The sequence below is a fragment of the Ochotona curzoniae genome, unplaced genomic scaffold, assembly GCF_017591425.1.
Source record: "Ochotona curzoniae isolate NIBS_2020 unplaced genomic scaffold, NIBS_Ocur_1.0 contig_3819, whole genome shotgun sequence".
NCBI classification, from domain to species: domain Eukaryota; kingdom Metazoa; phylum Chordata; class Mammalia; order Lagomorpha; family Ochotonidae; genus Ochotona; species Ochotona curzoniae.
The window spans coordinates 6,546,772-6,566,583 of record NW_024466004.1 but is presented as its reverse complement, the minus strand read 5'-3'; the positions used below and the strand labels follow the sequence as shown (position 1 = coordinate 6,566,583).

At 48.0% G+C, this 19,812-nt stretch overlaps 1 protein-coding gene across 1 annotated transcript; it reads right to left on the bottom strand.

The window, feature by feature from the left end:
• Positions 1–1,297: 1,297 nt before the first annotated feature.
• APOBEC2 (apolipoprotein B mRNA editing enzyme catalytic subunit 2) lies at positions 1,298–14,111 on the bottom strand. The gene is made up of 3 exons (XM_040983331.1): positions 13,847–14,111; positions 6,209–6,772; positions 1,298–1,677 (listed from the first exon to the last, which is right to left on the bottom strand). Exons 1-2 carry the CDS (start codon positions 13,987–13,989, stop codon positions 6,229–6,231), a joined length of 687 nt encoding a protein of 228 aa, XP_040839265.1. The 5' UTR covers positions 13,990–14,111; the 3' UTR covers positions 1,298–1,677; positions 6,209–6,228.
• Between the last annotated feature and the right edge of the window lie 5,701 nt (positions 14,112–19,812).

The following is a 19,812-nucleotide window of genomic DNA, read 5'->3' as shown; positions in this document are numbered from 1 at the left end:
TTCAGAAGGCACTTAATTGCAACACCAGGAAGGTGGTTAAATGTAATCTTTGTACTTTAGACTTGTGTTCCTACCACATTTCAGCCTGATAGGCAGCAGTTTCAAAAAGTGTTTCACCTTATGTCTGTAGAGCAGACAAGTTCTCTGTTATTGGTGTAGATGCAGTGCAGGGGCAAGTTTGTCATCAGACTTGCAGGCTGAAGGCTTTTTTTAAAGCTTTGTTTCCACACAAAATTGAAAAGAGGATGTGTAAAGAGAATAAAGAATATTAAAGCTGCACAAAGTTGAAAAAGGGAGTGATAAGTGGCAACTTAAAAGAATTGGAAGTATGTTGTTTAATTCTATGCAAATAAATCTTAACACTTGGATGAAAACATTGGTTTTCTAGTCTTTGTATCTTCAAAGGGATTATAGCTGGTTTTTTTCATGGAGTCTGAGCCTTGACTTTCCTAGCAAAACCTCATCAGGATGGACTGTATGAGGAATTCTGAGACTCAGCATGTGTGTGCTTGAGTGCTTGTTATTTGCAGGTGGTCTTGGGGTCAAATTCTGATGACTTATCACACTGGAGACCTGATAATCAGAACCAACAGGTTATTCCTGGAATACTAGTTAGAGTTTGGAAAACACACAAAAATTCACATGAATTTTGTTTCTACCACACAGGATTCAAAATCAACCATGTAAAAACTAGAGTTTTAGCATTCTATCCTGTCAGGTACCACTTGAATGAGCTTTCCCACAATGTATGTGAGCATTAAGCTCCTCCTGCTTTTCACCTTTCTCTAATCAAATGACTTAGCTTATTGGTGGTTACTAGGATGTGGAATACCTCTTAAGAGGGCCTGGCATGTTGACTCAACGGCTCAATCCTTATCTTGCAAGTGCTGGCTGTTCCACTTCCCATCCAACTCCCTACTTTTGGCTGGGAAAGCAGCAGAGGACGGCCCAAAGCCTTGGGACCCTGCACCCATGTGGGAGACCCAGAAGAAGTTTCTGCCTTCTGGTTTTGGTTCAGCTCAGCTCTGGCTGTTGTAACCACTGGGGAGTGAACCAGCAGACATGAGATCTTTGTGTCTCTGTGTAAATCTGATCTGCCTTTCCAATAAAAATAAATCTTTTTTTTTTTTTTTTTTAATCAAGGCCCTAGTGAGAAGTCTTCATGGGAGTGTCTCAGGTTTTCTAGACAGGTCCTGGATTAACCCTCCCTAGGTTAGCCCATGCCCGGGCCTTGCTTAGTACCCATGGTAGTGTCTAGATGTCCAAGTTCCTTTAAAAAACCTGGCCACAGGGAACCACACAATTTCTTTTATTAATATTGTTGTTTCTCTTTTTAAAAAGTTAACACACAATGAACTTCTGGACACGTTCCAAAGATCTCTGTCTTTAGACAGGCCTGCTGCCTTAAGCAGCCCCTCTGGAGGCTACTTAGGACCTTCAGCCCGCAGACCCCTGGTGCCCACATTGCTTGCATCTCTCTCCAACTTTTGTTTTTGCCAATAGCAGCCTTAGAGAGGCACAGCCTAAGTGAATTATAGCATGAGAAGTGTATCTTGAGTCTTCAAGGGCCTTGTCTAGTAGAATTTGTTGTGTGTCCAGCTCCAGGTGACATTAGGACAGGTTTGTTCCAGATGGCCGTACATGTCGCTGCTGTCTGTTGGTGGCAGCAGGCAGACCCTAATGAGAAAACAAAGCATGTTACTGGAAGCCCTGCCATTCCATAAGCTCCTCTATTTCCAGTTTCATCCTGTAGTCTCATGGCTTCAGCTTTATTCAGGATAGACTTGTTTCATTCATTCATATTGTACTTTGGCTCACACACAAAGCCCCAGAAAAGATCTGCTGTAACTCTGCTATTCTGTCATTTGTTTTAAAACTCTCTAGAGGTCAGCATCATAGTGCAGCCAGTCAGGTCACTGTCTGCAATGCTAACGCCCCATGCACTCCCTTCCCATCCAGCTCCTTACTAATTCTCCTGAGCAAAGCAGCAGCAGATGACCCAAGTGTTTGGATGCCTTCCATCTACACAGGAGACCCAGATGGAGTTAGGCTCTTGGCTTCTGCTAGAGAAATAGGCGAGAGAGATTTTTCATCTGTGGTTTCACTTCCCAAAAGCCTTGCAACAGCCAGAGCTGGGCAAGGGTGAAATCAAGCTGAGGACTCCATCGGAATCTCCTACACGGGTGGCAGGCCTCTTGCCCTCCAGATGTGCACCAGTGGAAGCAGGATCATAAGTGGAATGGCCAAGTCTCAAACCAGCACTCCAATACAGGGTGTGGGCATCCTGAGAAGTGATTAAAGCCAATGAGGCCACATCCCCACACCCTGTCACTCTTTTAAATGAAAGCAAATTTTACTTAACGAATGCTTACTTCTTGAGATCACCTTAGTTAAGCAAGGTTGTTCTTTTGAACTTCTAGTTTATAACTCTTTTCCATGCCATCTTTTTAAACATTGTCCATTTTAACCTATTCTTTAAGGAGCATGAGCAGCTCAAATGGAAAGGGAGGGAGTATGCTAACGTGACAACATAATATAGTTACTTTTGCGCACTTAACAGGGAGGCTTACAATTTGTGAAATGTCCAGTATTAGTCTGCTTAAAAATAATCCAACTTAGGGGAGCAGGTGTTTAGTCTAGCAGTAAGGATGCCTGCATCCCACATGGGAATACATGGGTTTGATTCCCAGTTCTGGCTCCTAACCCTAACCTTGTGCCAATGCAAAACCTGGGAGGCAGCAGTGATGGCTCAAATCATTGGATTTGTGCCATTGTGTGGGAACCCTGGATTGTGTTCCTGGCTCCTGGCTGTGGGCTGCAGCTCTTGCTAGCATTTAGGGAGTGAGCCAGCTGATGAGAGCTAGCTCTCATCTTCTTGCAATCTCTCTCGCTGCTTCCCAAATAGAAAATTTTAAAAAGAGAGAAATGGATGTTGCTCTCAAGCGGATTTATTTCTTTTGCTTCTGTTTAGTGTAAGATACAACCCTCAATTATCGAAAACTGAAGATTTTTTCAGTCTTCCATGAAATTCTCAATTTCTATGAAAAGTTCCTTAAAAAAAAAAACATTTCTGGGAATCTGCTAGTTGTTAGTAAGGTGTGTGAAACAAGTGGCCCATGTAAGGTGTGTAAGAAGATACATTAGAGTCAAACTTTAGGAACCTGTTATCAGTCTGTAGAATTTAATTACAGTGATAGTACTTCAATGAATTTAAAAGCAAAGAGTTTCATTTTCAGAGGTCACCCTTGGAAAGTCATTTTCACTACTGCTGAACACTGCTAAGCATGGTATGGTCTGATGTGAGCAAAGTGTGGTAATACCCTACCATTGTCTCACTGGATGCAAGGCCTGGACCTTGCTTTTTAAAAGAAATGGCTGGGCATTATTCCTTTTCTCTGTCAAGAGAACATCTTTAAGTATCATTTGTAGGGCAGGTTTGGAAGAGGAATATTCTTTTAATTTTTTTTTTATACTGTGGAAACATTTCATTTTCAAAGCAAAAGGAAAGTTTTGCCGAGTATGTTATCCTGGGCCAACAATTTTTTTCTTTTAGAATCTGATATATGTGACTCCATTCTCTTCTGGCCTGTAGAGTTTCCTGTGAGAGGTTTCCTGTGAGTTTAATTGGCATTCCTTTACATGTCAGTTGATTTTTTTTCACGTGCACATTTAAGGATTTTTTCCTTATGTTTGATTGAAGAGAGCTTGATTATCATCTGTTGTGGTGAAGATCACTTTTGATCAAGCCTGTTGAGAGTTCTGTGCCCCTCCTGGATGTTGTTTCCCAATTCTTTCTCTAGATTAGGAAAATTTTCCCTCATGATTTCATTAAATCCAAAAGCAAAGGCAAATGTGAAGAACATCCCAGTAAAATAACAACAGAAGACTAAATCAATGAATAACCCATTGCTAAAATGACAGGACCAAATTACCACCCATTCATATTAACCCTGAATGTAAATGGCTTAAACTCATCAATCAACTGTCATAGATTAGTAGACTGGAGACACATTTCACCAACAAAAATCAGCTGGAACCATATCATGGATTTTGATTTTTTTCATCAGTTTCATCTCTTCAAAACACTTTCTTCTGATTAAATTCTTCATTGACTCATAGATCATACAGTAGCATCATTTTTCTTCGAGAAGGTTTTTGATTTTTTTTCATTTCTTCAGCAACACATTAGTTATTCAGTAGTATGTTATTTAACTTCATGGTGTTGTAAATTTCTATTTTTCTTCCTGTTGATTTTGTTTTGTGGCTTTTCATTTAAGGGGATGTATAGTAACTGTATAATAGAGACTATCATATTCAGATGTGAGGATGCAGTATGCATCTATGTCCATACAAGGATGGACTCCCAATGAAGCTGTTTACTGTATCTTGACAATAGGATGCTGGACACCCTGTCATGGTCCATGCCCGCAATGATGGACCTATAACTGTGTATGGAAAAGCTATGCTATAGTAATAATATAGGGGAAATCAGTGGGTGTGGGGGACTTGGGGAGGGGAAAAGGGAAATCCCAGGGCCTAGGGAACTGTATCATAAAATGACAATAATAAAAAAGAGGTAAAAAAAAAAAAGTGGCTGAAAGTAAGTGTCTCCATGGATTGTCAGCTGCTCAGCTCTCAGATGCATGGGTGCCCACGTGTATGGCAAATGGAAGACAGTTGCCACAAGAAGCACCAGAATACTCAGGCCCTGCCACTATGTGGAGGAAGAGACAACTTCTCTTCAGGGTGTTAGATGTGAGAGATGCCAAAAGTGAATGGCCTTCTTGCTGGAAGCATGTTGGTCTCCGTTAATGTGTGTGTTGCTCCAGAATTCAGGGTGTCTGTGAGGGCGGTGAAGACCCCCTCTGTGGGAAGCTCTAGACCAGCAATTACAGACTTGATAAAGGGTTCAGTCTTAACATTTCTGAGGGAGCAAAGGAGATCAGACCAAATTCAAAAGAAAATAGTAAAGTTTCTTACCCTCTTTCCAGAGGGCAAGTGGCCTGTTTATCTCAGAGTCTAATTTACCCACAGCAAGAGGCCAAATTGGCCTTAATTGTGTCCTAATTATTTGCTTAAATAGCTAATCTTTACTTCCCACCCTATCACTTCTGCTAATCTTTTAGGAGGCTACTTTAGGGAAAGCCGCCTAATTTGTAAACATCTTTTAACCCTTTAAACATCCCTGTGCAGACTAGCTTGCTGCTTTATTACCCCACCTGCCTGCAGTCAGCATTCTTCCTGAGATCTGATGATGTACATTCCCCAGCAGTTAATGCCGTCCCATCAAGCCTAGTCATTTGGAAATATGGGAGTTGATAGTGATTTAAAAAAAAAATCCACGGGCCTGGCGTGATGGTGCAGTGGTTAAGGGTCCTCGCCTTGCACCAGGATCCCATATGGGCGCCGGTTCTAATCCTGACAGCTCCACTTCCCATCCAGATCCCTGCCTGTGGCCCGGGAAAGCAGTTGAGGACGGCCCAAAGCTTTGGGACTCTGCACCCGTGTGGGATACCTGAAAGAAGTTCCTGGATCCTGGCTTTGGATCGGCATACGGCATAGCATCAGCCGTTGCGGTCACTTGGGAGGTGAATCATCGGATGGAAGATCTTCCTCTCTGTCTCTCCTCTCTGTATATCTGCCTTTCCAATAAAAATAAAATAAATCTTAAAAAAAAAATCCACTTGGGATGTCTCAAGTTACTCAAAATGAAAAAACTGCACTTTGAGAAGTGAAAGACCTGCATCAGAGAAAACAATGGAAAGGTAGGAGGGTAAACGATGTTGGGAGCAGGACATTTGGGAGGCCTCCAGGTTTCGTGCTGATGTGCACACAGTACCAGGCTTAGGGGTTTTACATTCTCGCCTCTGCTGTTGTTCAGGAGCAACTTCCTTGTAAGTGTTGCTAAGGAAGACCATTCTGTCTCATTGGAGCCTAGGAATGTTATCAAGCCTGGGTATACCAAGTTAGTCTTCCGAGGTTAGTTTGATATGAAAGGGTAGGAAGGAACAAGTTTAGGGACAGAAACCTAGAATTAGGAAAGGAGACAAGGTGGTTTTAAGATTACAACCAACCAAAGTCTGAGAAATGTAGCCTTTCACAAGGGAAATTAAACATTAATACCACTCACCCCACCTGACCTCAAGCCTTATAGCCACATTAACTTAGGTTAATAGAGTAACAGTGCCAGGGCACTTGGGAAACTCACGTGAGGCTGAGCCCTGCCGACTACTTGAGGATGTCCGCCAACTTTTCCTCATAGTAAAGGAAGTTCTCCTGAATGTCCTCCCAGGGCTCGAAGGCCTTGGATTCTCCTTCTTCCTGCTCCACAAAATTCTGCCAGACGTACTCGAAGTCCTGGGGTTTCATGATGCGCAGTCTGCAGCCAGCTTCCCTCAGCTTCTTCAGAGCAGCCTGGATCTCGGGCTCTTCCCACATGAAGAGGCGCCCCACCAGAATGAGCAGGCGCAGGTTCTTGGTCTTGCCAAGGGTTTTGATGATGCGGTCAGCACAGGCTGCACAGGGGCTGGAGGACACGTACCAGGTGACATTGTACCGCAGGGCTGGGTCAAAGGTTGGCAGAATGGTGTTGAAGAAGGCTTCCTCTGCGTGGGCAGCTGCATGCTCATCCTCTAAGTAGCCCCGAGATGCTTGAACTTGGCCTCCCTTGCTCTGTACTTCTACCACATAGCAGAGGAAGGTCTTGTTCCGCCCGGAGCTGTACTCTACATTCCGAAACTGAAACTTAAAGAAGTTGACAGGCAGCCGTTCCCTGTAGTTTGGAGGTTGGGGGGGCAGTGAGAAAGGAGGGATAAAAAAAAGAAAAAGAAAATGTTAAGTTTTGGTTCCTAGGACCTCCCCCAAGAAGGCAGTTGTCTTATGAACAGTGCTTACCCATGTGATCATCAATGACAGAAAGGCATGATAAAATCCAGATGGGTTTATGGGATAGGAAGAGAGAATTTGGATGGAGGTGTGCCCTCTGATCACTGCACCAAGAAGGGTCCCCATACACAGTCTATGCCATCATTCCCAAAACACCACACCAGCCCTCCTCCGCCCATTTCTACCTCTGTGAACCTTTAACCTGGCTATAGCTTAGAATCACAAGAATAAAAAAAAATGTCAGTGTCTGGGTCTCACACTGTATGATTCAAGCCAGAATATCTGTAGAGAAAGGGAGCCTAGTATTTTTAAAAAGCTCTCCAGATGATTCTAATATGTGGCCTGGTTGGAAAAGCATAGCAATTTTACGAAGTAGGAAGCTTGTGAAATTTCTCACGAGGGAGCAAGACTGGAATTTTGCAGGAATTTCATGCTTTCATTCCGCTGCTTGTTGTGACCCTTGTAAATCGCATCTCAGACATAGAATGGCCTGACCACACTCTCCTAGTGGCGATTCCTCCAGGCCATATATTCCTTTAGGGGAAGGATTGTCACATGGTCAACAGCTGAGCAATTTTTTTTTTTTTTCAGTCTGTGAGGCCAAACCATGTGGGAACATTTGGGATAATTAAGCTTGTGTATAGTATTGAGTCGCTTTAACATCTCATAAGACTTGACCTCTACCATTTCAATGCTTATAATCCAGCCTTTTAGATTCTATCGGGACAGAGATGCCCATGTTCTCTGTGAGAACAGAGGAATGGTAAAAGCGAATTGGTAGAGGACAGATAAAGTATCTCAAGAGTTCAACCTTGATTCAGGAGCCATTACAGATTCTTACAGCAGAAGGATGTGTAACAGTGATGTCTGTGGAAAATTATCATGAAGGTAAGATGGAGTGAAACTGGGAAAAGCCTGCAACTCACAAGGCCCCAAAGGCGTCTTAGAATGTCGGACCCTGGGGCAATTAGGCAGGTGTCCAGTAGCCTCGGGCAGGAGAGGGATGGTTAGCAAATTAGAGGGGCAAGAAAAGGCCAGGCTTTGTGGAAAGTTTGGTGGCAGAAATAAACAGAGAAAACAAGAAGAATGAGAGAGAACGGTGTCAAGAGTTGAAGCCTTTTTAACATTATTTTCAGATGCGTGTGTGCATTTTTCTAAAACAGAAAGAAGCATGCAGGCTTAAAGGTTGAAGAAAATGAACTCTTGAGGAGGGTGATTGAAATGTCACAAAGAGAGGAAGGAATGAATGCAGGCTGCCTGGGAAGGCACCATGTTGTGAGGGTAGCCCTGCTGTCCCTCGTCTCCAGTCTCCACTCCTCTTCTCTTTCTGCAGGAAGGTCACCGAGAATCCCTGGGCTGCAGGGGGAATCCCTGAGGTCCCAGGGCCCTGGGCCCGGGGTTGTTTAGGGGTAAGCCTCAGATGCCGAAGAGCTGAGTAAGCCCAAGTTCCTTCTCTGCTGGATTCCTCCCTGCCCCCTCCACCAAATGCTCTCCACTCAAGTTGCCACGCCTCTTGCTGTCAAGTTGAATTTCCACGGTGGAGATGGATGTGTTTGAAGACCTAGCCCCAGGAGTCCTTTGGGTACTATACTTAGCTCTGTAAGTCCCTTGTGCCTCATTGGAGGTGTTTATTATTTACTTAACATTTTCTGAGAGTGGATGGCCTGATATTTCCCCTCCCTTCTTTCTACCCCTGTTGGAAATTCACTTGCACTGAATTCTTCCTCCCAGACATTTCTGCACCCTGCCGGGGGCTAATTGACTCCTGAACTCAAAGGAGTAGCTTTCTGCTTCTGAGAAGCACAAAGCTTTACCTATCATGCCCAAACCCCTTCTGGGTCTGCAAAGCCTTTCTGCCCACTTCCTTCCCCCGTCCAACCCAGAATCACCAAGCAATCTTAGTCTCTCAGACCCTGGAAGTATGGCAGCAGGAAATGAAGCGGTGTAAAAAAAAAAGCTCGTGGAAAAATGCGTCTTACGAAAAAAACTATGCATGAATTTCAACATTTTCGCACAATAAACTTGCCTATGGATTTCCTTAAAGTGTCTTCTAGTTCCAATGACTTCTTTTTGAAGTATGGCTTCTTGATTGGCTTGGGAGCTTCAGCAGTAGCTGCCCATGTGGCTACTCGGGTTTCTTGCTGGAACCCCTGAAAGCATCATTCCAGTTTTGCCAGCTCCCACTGCTGTGAAAGTCTGCATTTGAGCCCAGTGTGGCAAGCTGGCTGGGGGGTTGTGCTGCACTGCTTCCCCTAGCCTCTTTTATGTGCTGGCATTGTCCCCTCCATGTCCCCTCCCCTGTGTCTTTACCCTTGGCAAGAGGAGAGGACCTACAGAAACCTGAAACCCAAGGGAGAGGTGGAAAGGTCACCTCCCTATAAATATCCATGTCCAACCCCTCTCCTGGGCCAGCAGCCCAGAGTGTACTTGGTCCCTCAGCAGGTCCTCCTGGGCTAGGGGCCTCCTAGGGCAGAGGAAAGCAGGGAAGGCCTTTGGCTCCCAGGCTTGCTTGTGGGCTTGCTCAGGTTGCTAGGCAGTCTCAAAGGGCTTGTTGATCTAAGAATGAGCACAGACTAAATGAGGCACAATGTGCATTGGGTTCCCACTGAGGAAAAATCCAGGCCCTGGAGTGTCACCAAGGGCACAGACATGGGCGGAGCCTGGGAATTCTCCAGGGAGCCAGGTCACATGACCATACATCCATTGGGGGATTTTGTAGACTCATAAAATGAGACAAAGCTGTTATGCCTGCTAGTGGAAGGAAGGGAAGGGAGACGCTAATTGCTGAATCACATTATTTTTTTTCTAGTAACAGGATGTGCCTAAGTACCATATTTACTTCTAGCTCTTTACGCTGAAGTACAGCAGATATTTTACTCCTTAAGTGCTATGGGGTGTGTGTGTGTTGGAGTGATGGCCTGGAGAGAGATGAGATGCTGAAACTGGATCCTCCTCCACATCCACAGAATCTTCCTGTTATAGGAATCAAGAGCGTGATTTGTGGTCCCCGCCCCCCTCCCCCTCAGCCTCAGATAGCTCCTCTTTAAGTACCACTTCCTCATATTTTCTTGCCAACAAAGCCATTCCCACTTTATTTGCTTAGAACTAGGCTGCTGGGCAGTGCAGCTCTGCACGGAGGAAACCCAGAATCCTCATATCTAGCAGAACCTGAGGAGGATGGGCTGCTTGGTGGAGGGAAAGAGTTGAGTCAGTGTGATAACATCTTTTTTCTCAGGCATCCATTTAAAAAAGGACCATTTCCTAACCCTCAGTCTGTCAGGGAAAGGGAAGCAACCTGGAAGGAACAAGAAGCTGGTTAGGTATTCAACTCCAAAGCTGCAAAGCAACACCTGGCATGGAAATCTACTCCCAGCTACTCCTCTGAGCTTTCCTTGGGTAGTCCTCCCTGTGACCTGCGTGGTAGGGGTGCAGGTACCCGCTGCACCAGCCGCTCCTTTTCAAGTCACTTTCATAGTAGAAGCCAGGGTGGGGTAAGTCACAGAGAGGCATGCAGAGCAAGAGCAGAGGGCCTGGAGTTGCAGGCACCTCCTTACTTGTAGCTTTGCCCTCCCACTAGCCCTCCACAGGAGCCAGTGGGGCAGTGAGTGAACTGGGTTCTCTTCTTTATGACACACTTCCTGCATGCTCCAGAGGCCAGGCTGGAGGAGTGGTGGTGGAGGGGAGGGAATGGTGGTAATGTTGAAGGTACCTCACTCACCCCCTACATCTCTCTTCTCTGGACCCTGTCTCTTCTCTCTGGGCAGTTCCTGAAATTCTAGAGTAAGAGAAGTCTCATTCCATCTGGCATGCATCTCTGTTCCATCATAATCCTTTTGCTCTAGCAGGTTCTACTGTCTGCAAAAATGCACACGACACGGCTAGATTTGAATACCAACTTACAGCAGGTACATGGCAAAGCAAGGCTATGGTCACTCCTCACTAGGGTGGAAACTTGCAAAAATGGGGGACGACTAGCTCCTGTGTACCAGGACCCCCTGGAAACTTGCAACATTCAGAGGTAGGCAACCAAGAATATGCTCACCAAAACCTAGCATCACCTGCTATTCATATATCTGGAGCTTCTCCCCCTAGCCCATACCCTGTCCTGATGTCTGGCAGGCAGCCTAACACACAATGGATCCTCCAATCAGGAGCTGAGCCCCTGCTACGAGCCTGGTAATATGGACAAAACATCAAGAAAGTTCAAGTCTTGTCCCAGTGGAGTAAATACATAAGGAGTTTCCTCCCCATCCCCCCAAAAATTCATGGAAGACATGGATTATGGAAAGATGATGTAGGCATTTCATTTGCACTCAAATGAACTTATGTTCTACTTTTTCACGAACAACTCCTCCTTGGTAAGAATTTGTGAATTAAAAAGGAATCCCTTCTGGTGTTTTGGGCCCACTGTGGTGAGCTGGTGCCTAGCAGTCCTGAGGTTCTCATTCCACTTATCCCACTAAGATTGGGCAAGTTAATCTTCCACCAAAGTTGAGTTTCCTTCCCTGAAACATAAGCAATCTGCAGCTCCAGCCTGGGACAACAGCAGACATTCATTATGTACAAGCCTATGCCTGGGGCCTCCCCCAAGCCTCAGCCCCTCTCCTGCTCTCGCCTACCTCCTTCCTCTGCTCTGCTCTCACCTGCAGAGGTTTCTGTCTTGCAGTGCTGTGCTGCTATACGTTGAACACCCAGCTCTCTGAGACATAGGATGACCAGAAAAGGAGTCCTGATGTCTCATGTCTGCCAATTTCTGCCATGGTGCAAGGAGATTTCAAACTCCCATGGTGCAAGTAGGGGGCGAAGCCGAGAAGGCAGACACATGGTGGGGTTTCTAGCCCGCCAGGGTAGCCCTGCCGGTCCACCTGGTCACTTACCACCCAATGTCATGATTAGGCTTCGGCCTGCTTTCCCTCACGAGTACCCTGTTGAAGCACAGCCACCACGAGTGACTGTCCTGTTCCTACTGGGTGTGTCCTGCTCACTTCACCCAGCTTCAGCACTTTGGGAGCTGTTCCCCACAGGAGCCCAGGCTAGTGGAGAAGCTGCTTTGCTGATCCATCCCTCTGATTCCAGGGCATTTGGGCAGCGGGGAGGGGAAAGTGTTCCCTTGCCTGTGCAACCACAGCCACACCTCCAGGCTATTTTTAGCCATCTATTTACCCAGAAGGGCCCCTGGGAGACAGACGTCCACAGCTGTCACTTGTGACCAGGCAAGCGCCAGAGCCCCTCCTCTCACCTGAATTCTCAGAGTGCCTGGACTGTGCTAGGCTTTCTCAGCTGCAAGCCTCTGGCCCTGAGGACCCTGCACCTGGACAGAGGGGCAGCTCTGTCTGGGAGACCTGGGGCCAGAACGAAGGAAAAGAGCCAGCACTTCTGTTCCAGACTGGCTTCTCTGGCGGTCTGGGTCTTGATCGGATCACTCGATCTCATTGTCTCAATGTCTCGCTGGAGTGTAGTGCTGAGAATTGAGTGAGCTTATGCACTTACCCACACATTGTGATGATCAAGCTCTGGATTACCAAATGTAAATGACAGCAGAGAGCCTTACCCCCTGGGAACCCTTGGCTCTTGGGTCACCTTGGCAAACAAGTCTCGTTCTCCTGGCCAGTGCTGCTTCCTTGCAAGCAGCTGGGGACTGGGAACCTGCGTGTGACTAAGGACAGCGTGAACCAGCTGGCTCAGGTATCCTCCCACCAGAGAGCCGGTGGAGCTGAGGCTTGGCTTTCCCTGTAATTGTGTCAGTCTGTGCCCAGGTGATCCCTTAATCCCAGGATGAGGGTGGTTGGGTGAGGGTGGGCAGAGAGAAGTTCAGGATTAGAATCTACTTGTCCTTAGAGATCAACAAATGTCTGAGCTGGACAGGATCTTAGGAGTCCACCAGCACAACTTCCTCATGTTAGGAAATGATGCGAACAGAGGCCAAGACTGGAGAAACACTCACGGAGCTTAATGCAGCATGCTTGGCTTGATGGCAGGGTGAGTCCTTTCCCCTGCACTTCCCTCCCTGCTGGGTTTCCCTCCCTTGGCCTCATCCCACAGCCCTCCCTGACTCTCAGTTGTGCCTTCCCTGCTGTGGGCATTGCTGGGGATCCCCTCCTCCAGAAGGAAACCTCAGACACAGGGAGAAAGTGTGACCCCACTGTTCTATTTTAGTCTTTGCTTAGGACTCTGATAAGCTTGTCCCCTGCAGAAATGAAGGGGAGAAGGGGAAACTGACTCAGGGTTGTTCCCAGAGATGGCATAATCGGGGCAAGACTGAAGGATCTTATACACCTGGCCTGTTTGGAGCCTCTGCCCCCTTTGCTGGGAGCCCCAGATTTTCTGGCCTAGAGTTGTAAGTGTTGAATCTGTGCCAATGTCTGTGAATGCCTCGCCCAGGTGACCTGTACTGTGATGTCTGTGCTTCCTTAGGCCTGGATGTAGATGGACCCTGAGCAGGCTCAGCAAAAACTCAATGAGCAAAACCAGCTTCCCACCTGGTCCTGGGAGAGCAGGCCTCTTGCTTCCCTGTCCCAGGATCTCCTATTCCAGAGAGGAGCCCTAAAGAAAGTGCCAGACGCAACCAGATACAGGGAATACTCACGCGAAGACATAGAGAGGATGGGGAGAAGGGGCGTGGTACTTTGGAGCCATATTGAAATGTATCTTATCCTCACCATAGTTCCTAGGGCTAACCTCTACCCAGAGAGGTGCCTGTGCCCATCCTAGGAGACATGGCAAGTGGTGGCATTCTCTGGGCCCTTGCTGCTAATGTGATCCTATTATCTCAACCGATTCTTGGCTTAGCTCAAGAGCAGAGAGAGAGAGAGAGAGAGAGCCATGGTGTGCTCTTCATCCCCTGTACTACACACAGGTGCCGGCCCGGTGCTGCAGCACTGGGCCTGACCCTAACCCTGGCTGGTCCCAAGCCCCTCCTCTCTCCTGTGATAGAGGACCATGGCCCACGCATGAGTCTTACCCTGTGACAATCTCAAAGGGGGGCAGCTCAATCAGCTCCTTCAGCTTCTCGGGGTCGTCCAGGTTGTCCAGATCCTCCCCACCCTCCCCATTCTGGGAGGCAGATGCGGCGGCGGCCGCAGGGGCCTCTTCTTTCTGAGCCATGAAAGGGCTGCGGCTCAGGAGTCACTGGCGGAGAGGAGAGCTGGCAGGCTGGGCCAGGGCCTGGCGGCAGAGTCCCAAGCAGCTGTCAGCAGCTAAGCCTGACCGAAGATGATGACGGAAAGAGGCTTCCTGCTCTGGCCTCCTGGGTCACAGGCTTTATAACCAAGGCCTCCTGCCCCTCCCCCAGGCCCTCTCTCTCTCTGTCTTTTTTTAATTGAGTGACGGCGGGTACCAGAGTGGGGCAATGGAAAGTCTGGCCCTCACTATCCCCTATTTATCAGTAGGCTAAGACGGGAAGCTGGCAGGTGCACATGGTTTGGCCTGGCTTCTCTGTCTCCCTCCTCTCGCCATATATTCTTCCTTTTGTTTTCCGCTCAAGGTTTCTACCTCCATCCTGAGTGTAGGGGTGGGCATCCAGGGTAGGTGTCCTGAGACTTAGGGAAAAGATAAAAAGAGTTTTGAAGAGGATGAATCTTAAAGGGGCAACCACAAAGAGATCCAACCATTCCTGTTTGGGGAACGTGGGTAAATGCCGAGCAAAGAAAGCGTGAGCTTGTGGAAACTGATCTGCCTTTTGGGAACTCTCGTTGCAGCATCAAAGCCACCAGGCACCTCCACTGGTGACAGTGGTGGCCTTGTACTAAGCTTAGAGTGTTTGAAATAGGCCAGAAGTGAGTTGGGTGGTTTGTCTGTGAAGTCAGACTTCATGATGTCATCAGCCCTGGGAGGCCACCTGTATGATCCCTGTGTGACATTCGCAAAAGGGAAAGTCATAGCAGGGTTGAGGGCCTCGGTGCAGGTCAAGGCAGCTCAGAAGTGGCAGTAACAGGATGGAGGCCACACACTCAGTCTTCATGCTGTAGAGTCACAATCAGTCCCTTTATTCCTTTCATGGGTGCTTGGTGAGCAGTGACTCTCTACCAGGCACTATTTCAGGTTTTAGGGATAGGGAAAATAAAGCCAATGGGAATCCCTGTCTTCATGCAAGTAGCTGGGGTTGGAGGAGGAAGGCATTAAGCCAAGGCCTGTCTCTTTTATATTGGTAAGAGGCAGAGAAGGCAGAGAGGCAGTGTGAGGGGTGGGTCCCTTGTTTGTAGGATAGATACAGAAAGGACCCCAGAAAGCACGTAAGTGAGAAAAGATCTGCAGGAAAGAGGAAACTAATTATGAGACCACCGAGGAGGAAAAGGGGAGGGTATTTCACAAAGGCCATGGAAAATGAGGTGAAAAGATAAGCTTTTTTTTGATGGCAAAAAAGTTGTTTTTGAAATCCTTGTGTAGTTTTTCAAAATGCCCTTTTCATGAACTATAGAATACCCCATGTTCATGGATTTCAAGGTTTTTTTTCATATAAACAATTTTTTTTTACTGCAATTTCTATAAATTTCTTGATCGCCCCTGTGTTCTAAGGAAGGGAAGAGCAGGTGTGAAGGCCTGAGACGGGAGCATTCTCTGGGGACTAGGGGAGTTATCGAGGACACCTCGATGGCCAGGGTGACCTAGGGGCAGAGATGCCGGTGCCAGGAAGGGCTGGCGAGGGTGGGGCCTTAGGGGCCTTGGCTTTTTCTTGGTGCAGGATGGAAAGCCTTTGCCCCTGAACAGATGGGGCCCATTGTCAGCCCTGGCTACTGTGATTGAGACTGGAAAAAAAGGGACAAAGGAGAGCACCAAGGGACCTGGGAGAACTCTGGAAACTAGAGAGAGCTGGCTTTGCCCCTGAAAAGGCCCTGAGTCGGAGTAGCTCATGTGATAGATGGACAGCAGAGGCCCTAAGTTCTTGTGGGTGAGGCAGTGCAAACATTCTAGAACATTCTTTGAAAACCCAGAAGGTTCAGGTTCACCTGCAAGTGAACTTGCACCTGCAGGTGCACCACTTGAAAACAGCTTCCGATGGAGTTAGATGGAGTTAGATGGAAGGCACGGAATACTCCAGGGTATAGGTGGGGTTGTCATGAGGGTTTGGAAAATCTGGACATCCCTCCTCCTGAGGGTCCTGAGCAGCAGACACCTGCTGGATGGTTGGTGGGTACCAGAGTTTTGGTTTGCCTTGCGGCAGCGGAAGGGCGCTGGTTTTCCCTATTACTCAGCTACAATTACCAAAACATCTTCTGTCACTTTTAAAAGTGTCCCAATGCGAGCAATTATATAATCACTGAACCTGTTCAATGAAGGACTAAAATCAACATTCTCAAAAAGATTTATTTGTTGTTATTGAAAGGCAGATTTACAGAGAGAAGGAGAGGCAGAGAGTGAGATCTTTTGCATTGATTTTGTTCCCAAGTGGCCACAATGGCCAGAACTGAGCCAATATTAAGCCAAAAGCCAGGAGCCTCTTCTGGGTCTTCCACATGGGTCCAGAGTCCCAAGGTTTTGAGCCATCCTCTACTGCTTTCCCAGGCCACAAGCAGGGGGATGGAAGGAAGTGAAGCAGCTGGGACACGAACCAGTGCCCAAATGGGATGCTGGCGGTTAAAAGGTGAGGATTTAGTCACTGAGCTATCATGCTGTGTCCACTATACTTTAAAAAAAAATTACTTAGGGCTGGTGTGGCCTAACGGCTAAGGTCCTCTCCTTGAATTTGCCGGGATCCCATATGGGTGCCGGTTCTAATCCTGGCAGCTCCACTTCCCATCCAGCTCCCTGCTTGTGGCCTAGGAGGGCAGTAGAGGATGGCCCAAAGCCTTGGGACCCTGTACCTGTGTGGGAGACCCGGAAGAAGTTCCTGGACCCTGGCTTCGGATTGGCATAGCATTGGCCGTTGTGCTCACTTGGAGAGTGAATCATCCCGCGGAGGATCTTCTTCTCTGTCTCTCCTTCTCTCTGTATATCTGACTTGACTTTCCAACAAATAAATAAATCTTTTTTTTTTTTAGTTTTTTTTTTTGTTTTTTTTTCTTTTATTGGAAAGGCGGATATACAGAGAGAGGAGAGACAGAGAGGAAGATCTTCCCTCCGATGATTCTCTCACCAAGTGAGCGCAACGGCCGATACTATGCCGATCCAAAGCCAGGAGAGTCTTCCAGGTCTCCAACGCGGATGCAGGGTCCCAAAGCTTTGGGCCGTCCTTGGCTGCTTTCCCGGGTCACAGGCAGGGAGCTGGAAGGGAAGCGGGGCTGCGGGGATAGAGGCGCCCATATGGGATCCCGGGCGTGCAAGGCGAGGACCTTAACCACTGTGCCACCTAAGCACATTAGCAGGGAGCTGGATTGGAAGAATGGAGTAGCTACGACTCAGACAGGCACTCAATATGGGATTGTGGGCAACCCCAAAGCACCACAATACCCTCTCCTACTAAGAGCATTCTAAGCCAGAGAGGACCGCTTTGAATGTTTGCACAGGTGGAGGTAATAGTGCCCATGTCCATGATGAAAAGTACTAGCTGGCAAACAGTGCAGCTTGCTTATACCTTCCCAACAAATAACACTTACACATGAAAGCTGACCTCTTTCTTTTATTCAGTCGGCACTCAGTGGGAGTGCCCACGTGCCAGGTCTGTGTCCCACGCTGATCATAGAGCGGTGAATGTAGCACTTCCTGGCCAGGAGCAAGCTGTCATTATGACACCAATTAGACACCGGAGTGTGCATGATCTTATTTGATCCGCATACCCATCTCACATGAGTGTGATTTATTGGCTGTATTTGCGGCTTAGGAGGGTGTAGTGATTTGCACAAGATCATGTAAGGATTTGAGTCCTGGGCTCCCGTGCTTAAGTTCAGTCCTACTTCCTGCGCTGTATCTCTGAGTGATTGTCTCTGTTGTGCTATGAAGTAAAGTCCTTGGTGTGCTTGGCTCAGCTAAGAAAGGGTCAAAAAACCACAAGGTGGTAAGCAAGGAACACTCATCTTCCAGTTGGCTGCTCCCTATTGGGAAAGACCTTTTCCATATGGATACATTTTGATGGTCATACGTTACACAGGATTAGGAGGTAGAAACACACACACAAGCCCATTGTATCATTGTGTCTCCATGTTCACCCCTCCCTCCCTTTGTGATCTTGGCCCAAACCACTTGACACTTCTGGGCCTCAATCATCCCATCTGGGATCCAAGCTGAGCTATTGGCCTAAGGACATGTGATCTGCAACTCTGGAGAGCTCTGGGTGATGTTGGGGCTGGTACAGAGATGGGCCCAGCTCAGGCCTGTCTGAAAATGTGACCCCCTCCCTCCCTTCAACCACTCCCATAGACATTTTACCCTTTGATCTTTGGGAAAGAGCCCAGGGTCAGTCTGCAGGCTTGATAACTGATGACTTCCTCTTCCACTGCTGCTTTCCAGCCACCTCACCACCCCAACATCTCCTATCCCCATCCCCCCATCTGCCATCCCCGGAGGCCTCTGACCTGCTCAGGCTATTTATGGCCACCTCTCAGGGGCCGGAATTCCTTGCTGGTTCCTGGCTGTCCATTCCAAGGCAGACCAGGCTCCCAAGCCAGCCCCAGAGTGCAGCAGCTAATCTGGGGGGTAAGACAGGGTCAGGTGCCAGGAGCCTGACTCCTCCCCCTGCAGTTGTCACTACACTCTGCGTTGGCATGGTCCTCCCCCTCTCCCCATTCCAACCATGTTTACCCCATCAGCTAAGGCCTTATCAGCATGCCCTTCTGCACAGGCGGACACTGCGCGGGAAGGTTTTTTTTAGTTAAGGTCACAGCCCGAGCCAGTGAAGTTTTGGGGTCTGCACCCAGAGCTGTCAACATCCTCCAAGCTCCAGGTTTTCCCCACTGTGTGAGCTACTTGGCTTTCAGAGGAGCTGGCATTAGCACAGCCCTTGCTGCCAGTCTGCCATTGCCCTAAGTTCATCATATAGACTGAGCTGTTGAGTACTTACACAGGTGGCTACTATTATGAACCTCCTTTTTTTTTTTTTATGTGAGGAAACCAAAGCCAAGGAATTGGCCCTTTCTTTCAGAGTCAGGCTCTTAGCCCCTTTCACCACTCAGTCCCTTCTGTCGTCAGGAACCCTGAGGCCTGACTTTGAAGGAGGAGGGGAACAGCAGGACCTTGGGAGGCAGCTAAAGAGGCTCAGAAGCAGCTGTTACAGGGAGAAGGGGCCTGGGAAGCAATTGACATGTGAGGAGAGAGTGTGTGTGTGTGTATGTGGGCATACATGTGTGTCTATGTGTATATGTGCATGATTGTGCATCTATGTACATATATGTGTGTCTACGTGTATGTCTGTGTGTATGACTATGTGTGGGCATGTGCATGCTTGTATGTCTATGTATGTGTACACATATGTGTACATGGATGTGTGCACCCCCCATCTGAGATGGCTGTAATCGGAAGGAGCTGGGTGGGTCCAGGATCTGCTGCAGCTCACCTCTGCCAGTCCCATCTCCCATGATCCTTTCAGAAAATATTCAGGGTCCAAGGGAGGTAGCTGTGGAGGAGGCGATGGGTAGGGCATGAAGGTTCCTTGGGTCTTGGCCAGATATGGAGCTGCCCAGGGAGAGAAGAGGCCAGGGGAGAGGGGCTGGCGGTACACAGGAGCTTCACCAGGGGAAAGTTGCAATACTCACTGTGTGAAAGGAGACACCTCGGGGTGTGAGCATGGAATGGGGGCTTTATGTGCAGGAACAGCTGGGACCCCAACAGCGCGTTGCCTCAGAGACCCAGTCCAGGCATGCCTGCCTCTCTTGTCACTACCGAGACAAGGTATACAAACAACGGCTGCGGGCACCAGACAACCCCTGGTGGACAGGAGCCTGTCCCTGCTGGCAACCGCTCTGTTGACATAAACACCGGGTGTCCAGGGTTTCCAGCGGCCATTATCAGGGGGCGGGGGAGCAGGGGTCTCCTAGAGCCTGAAGCTAGGATTGGAGA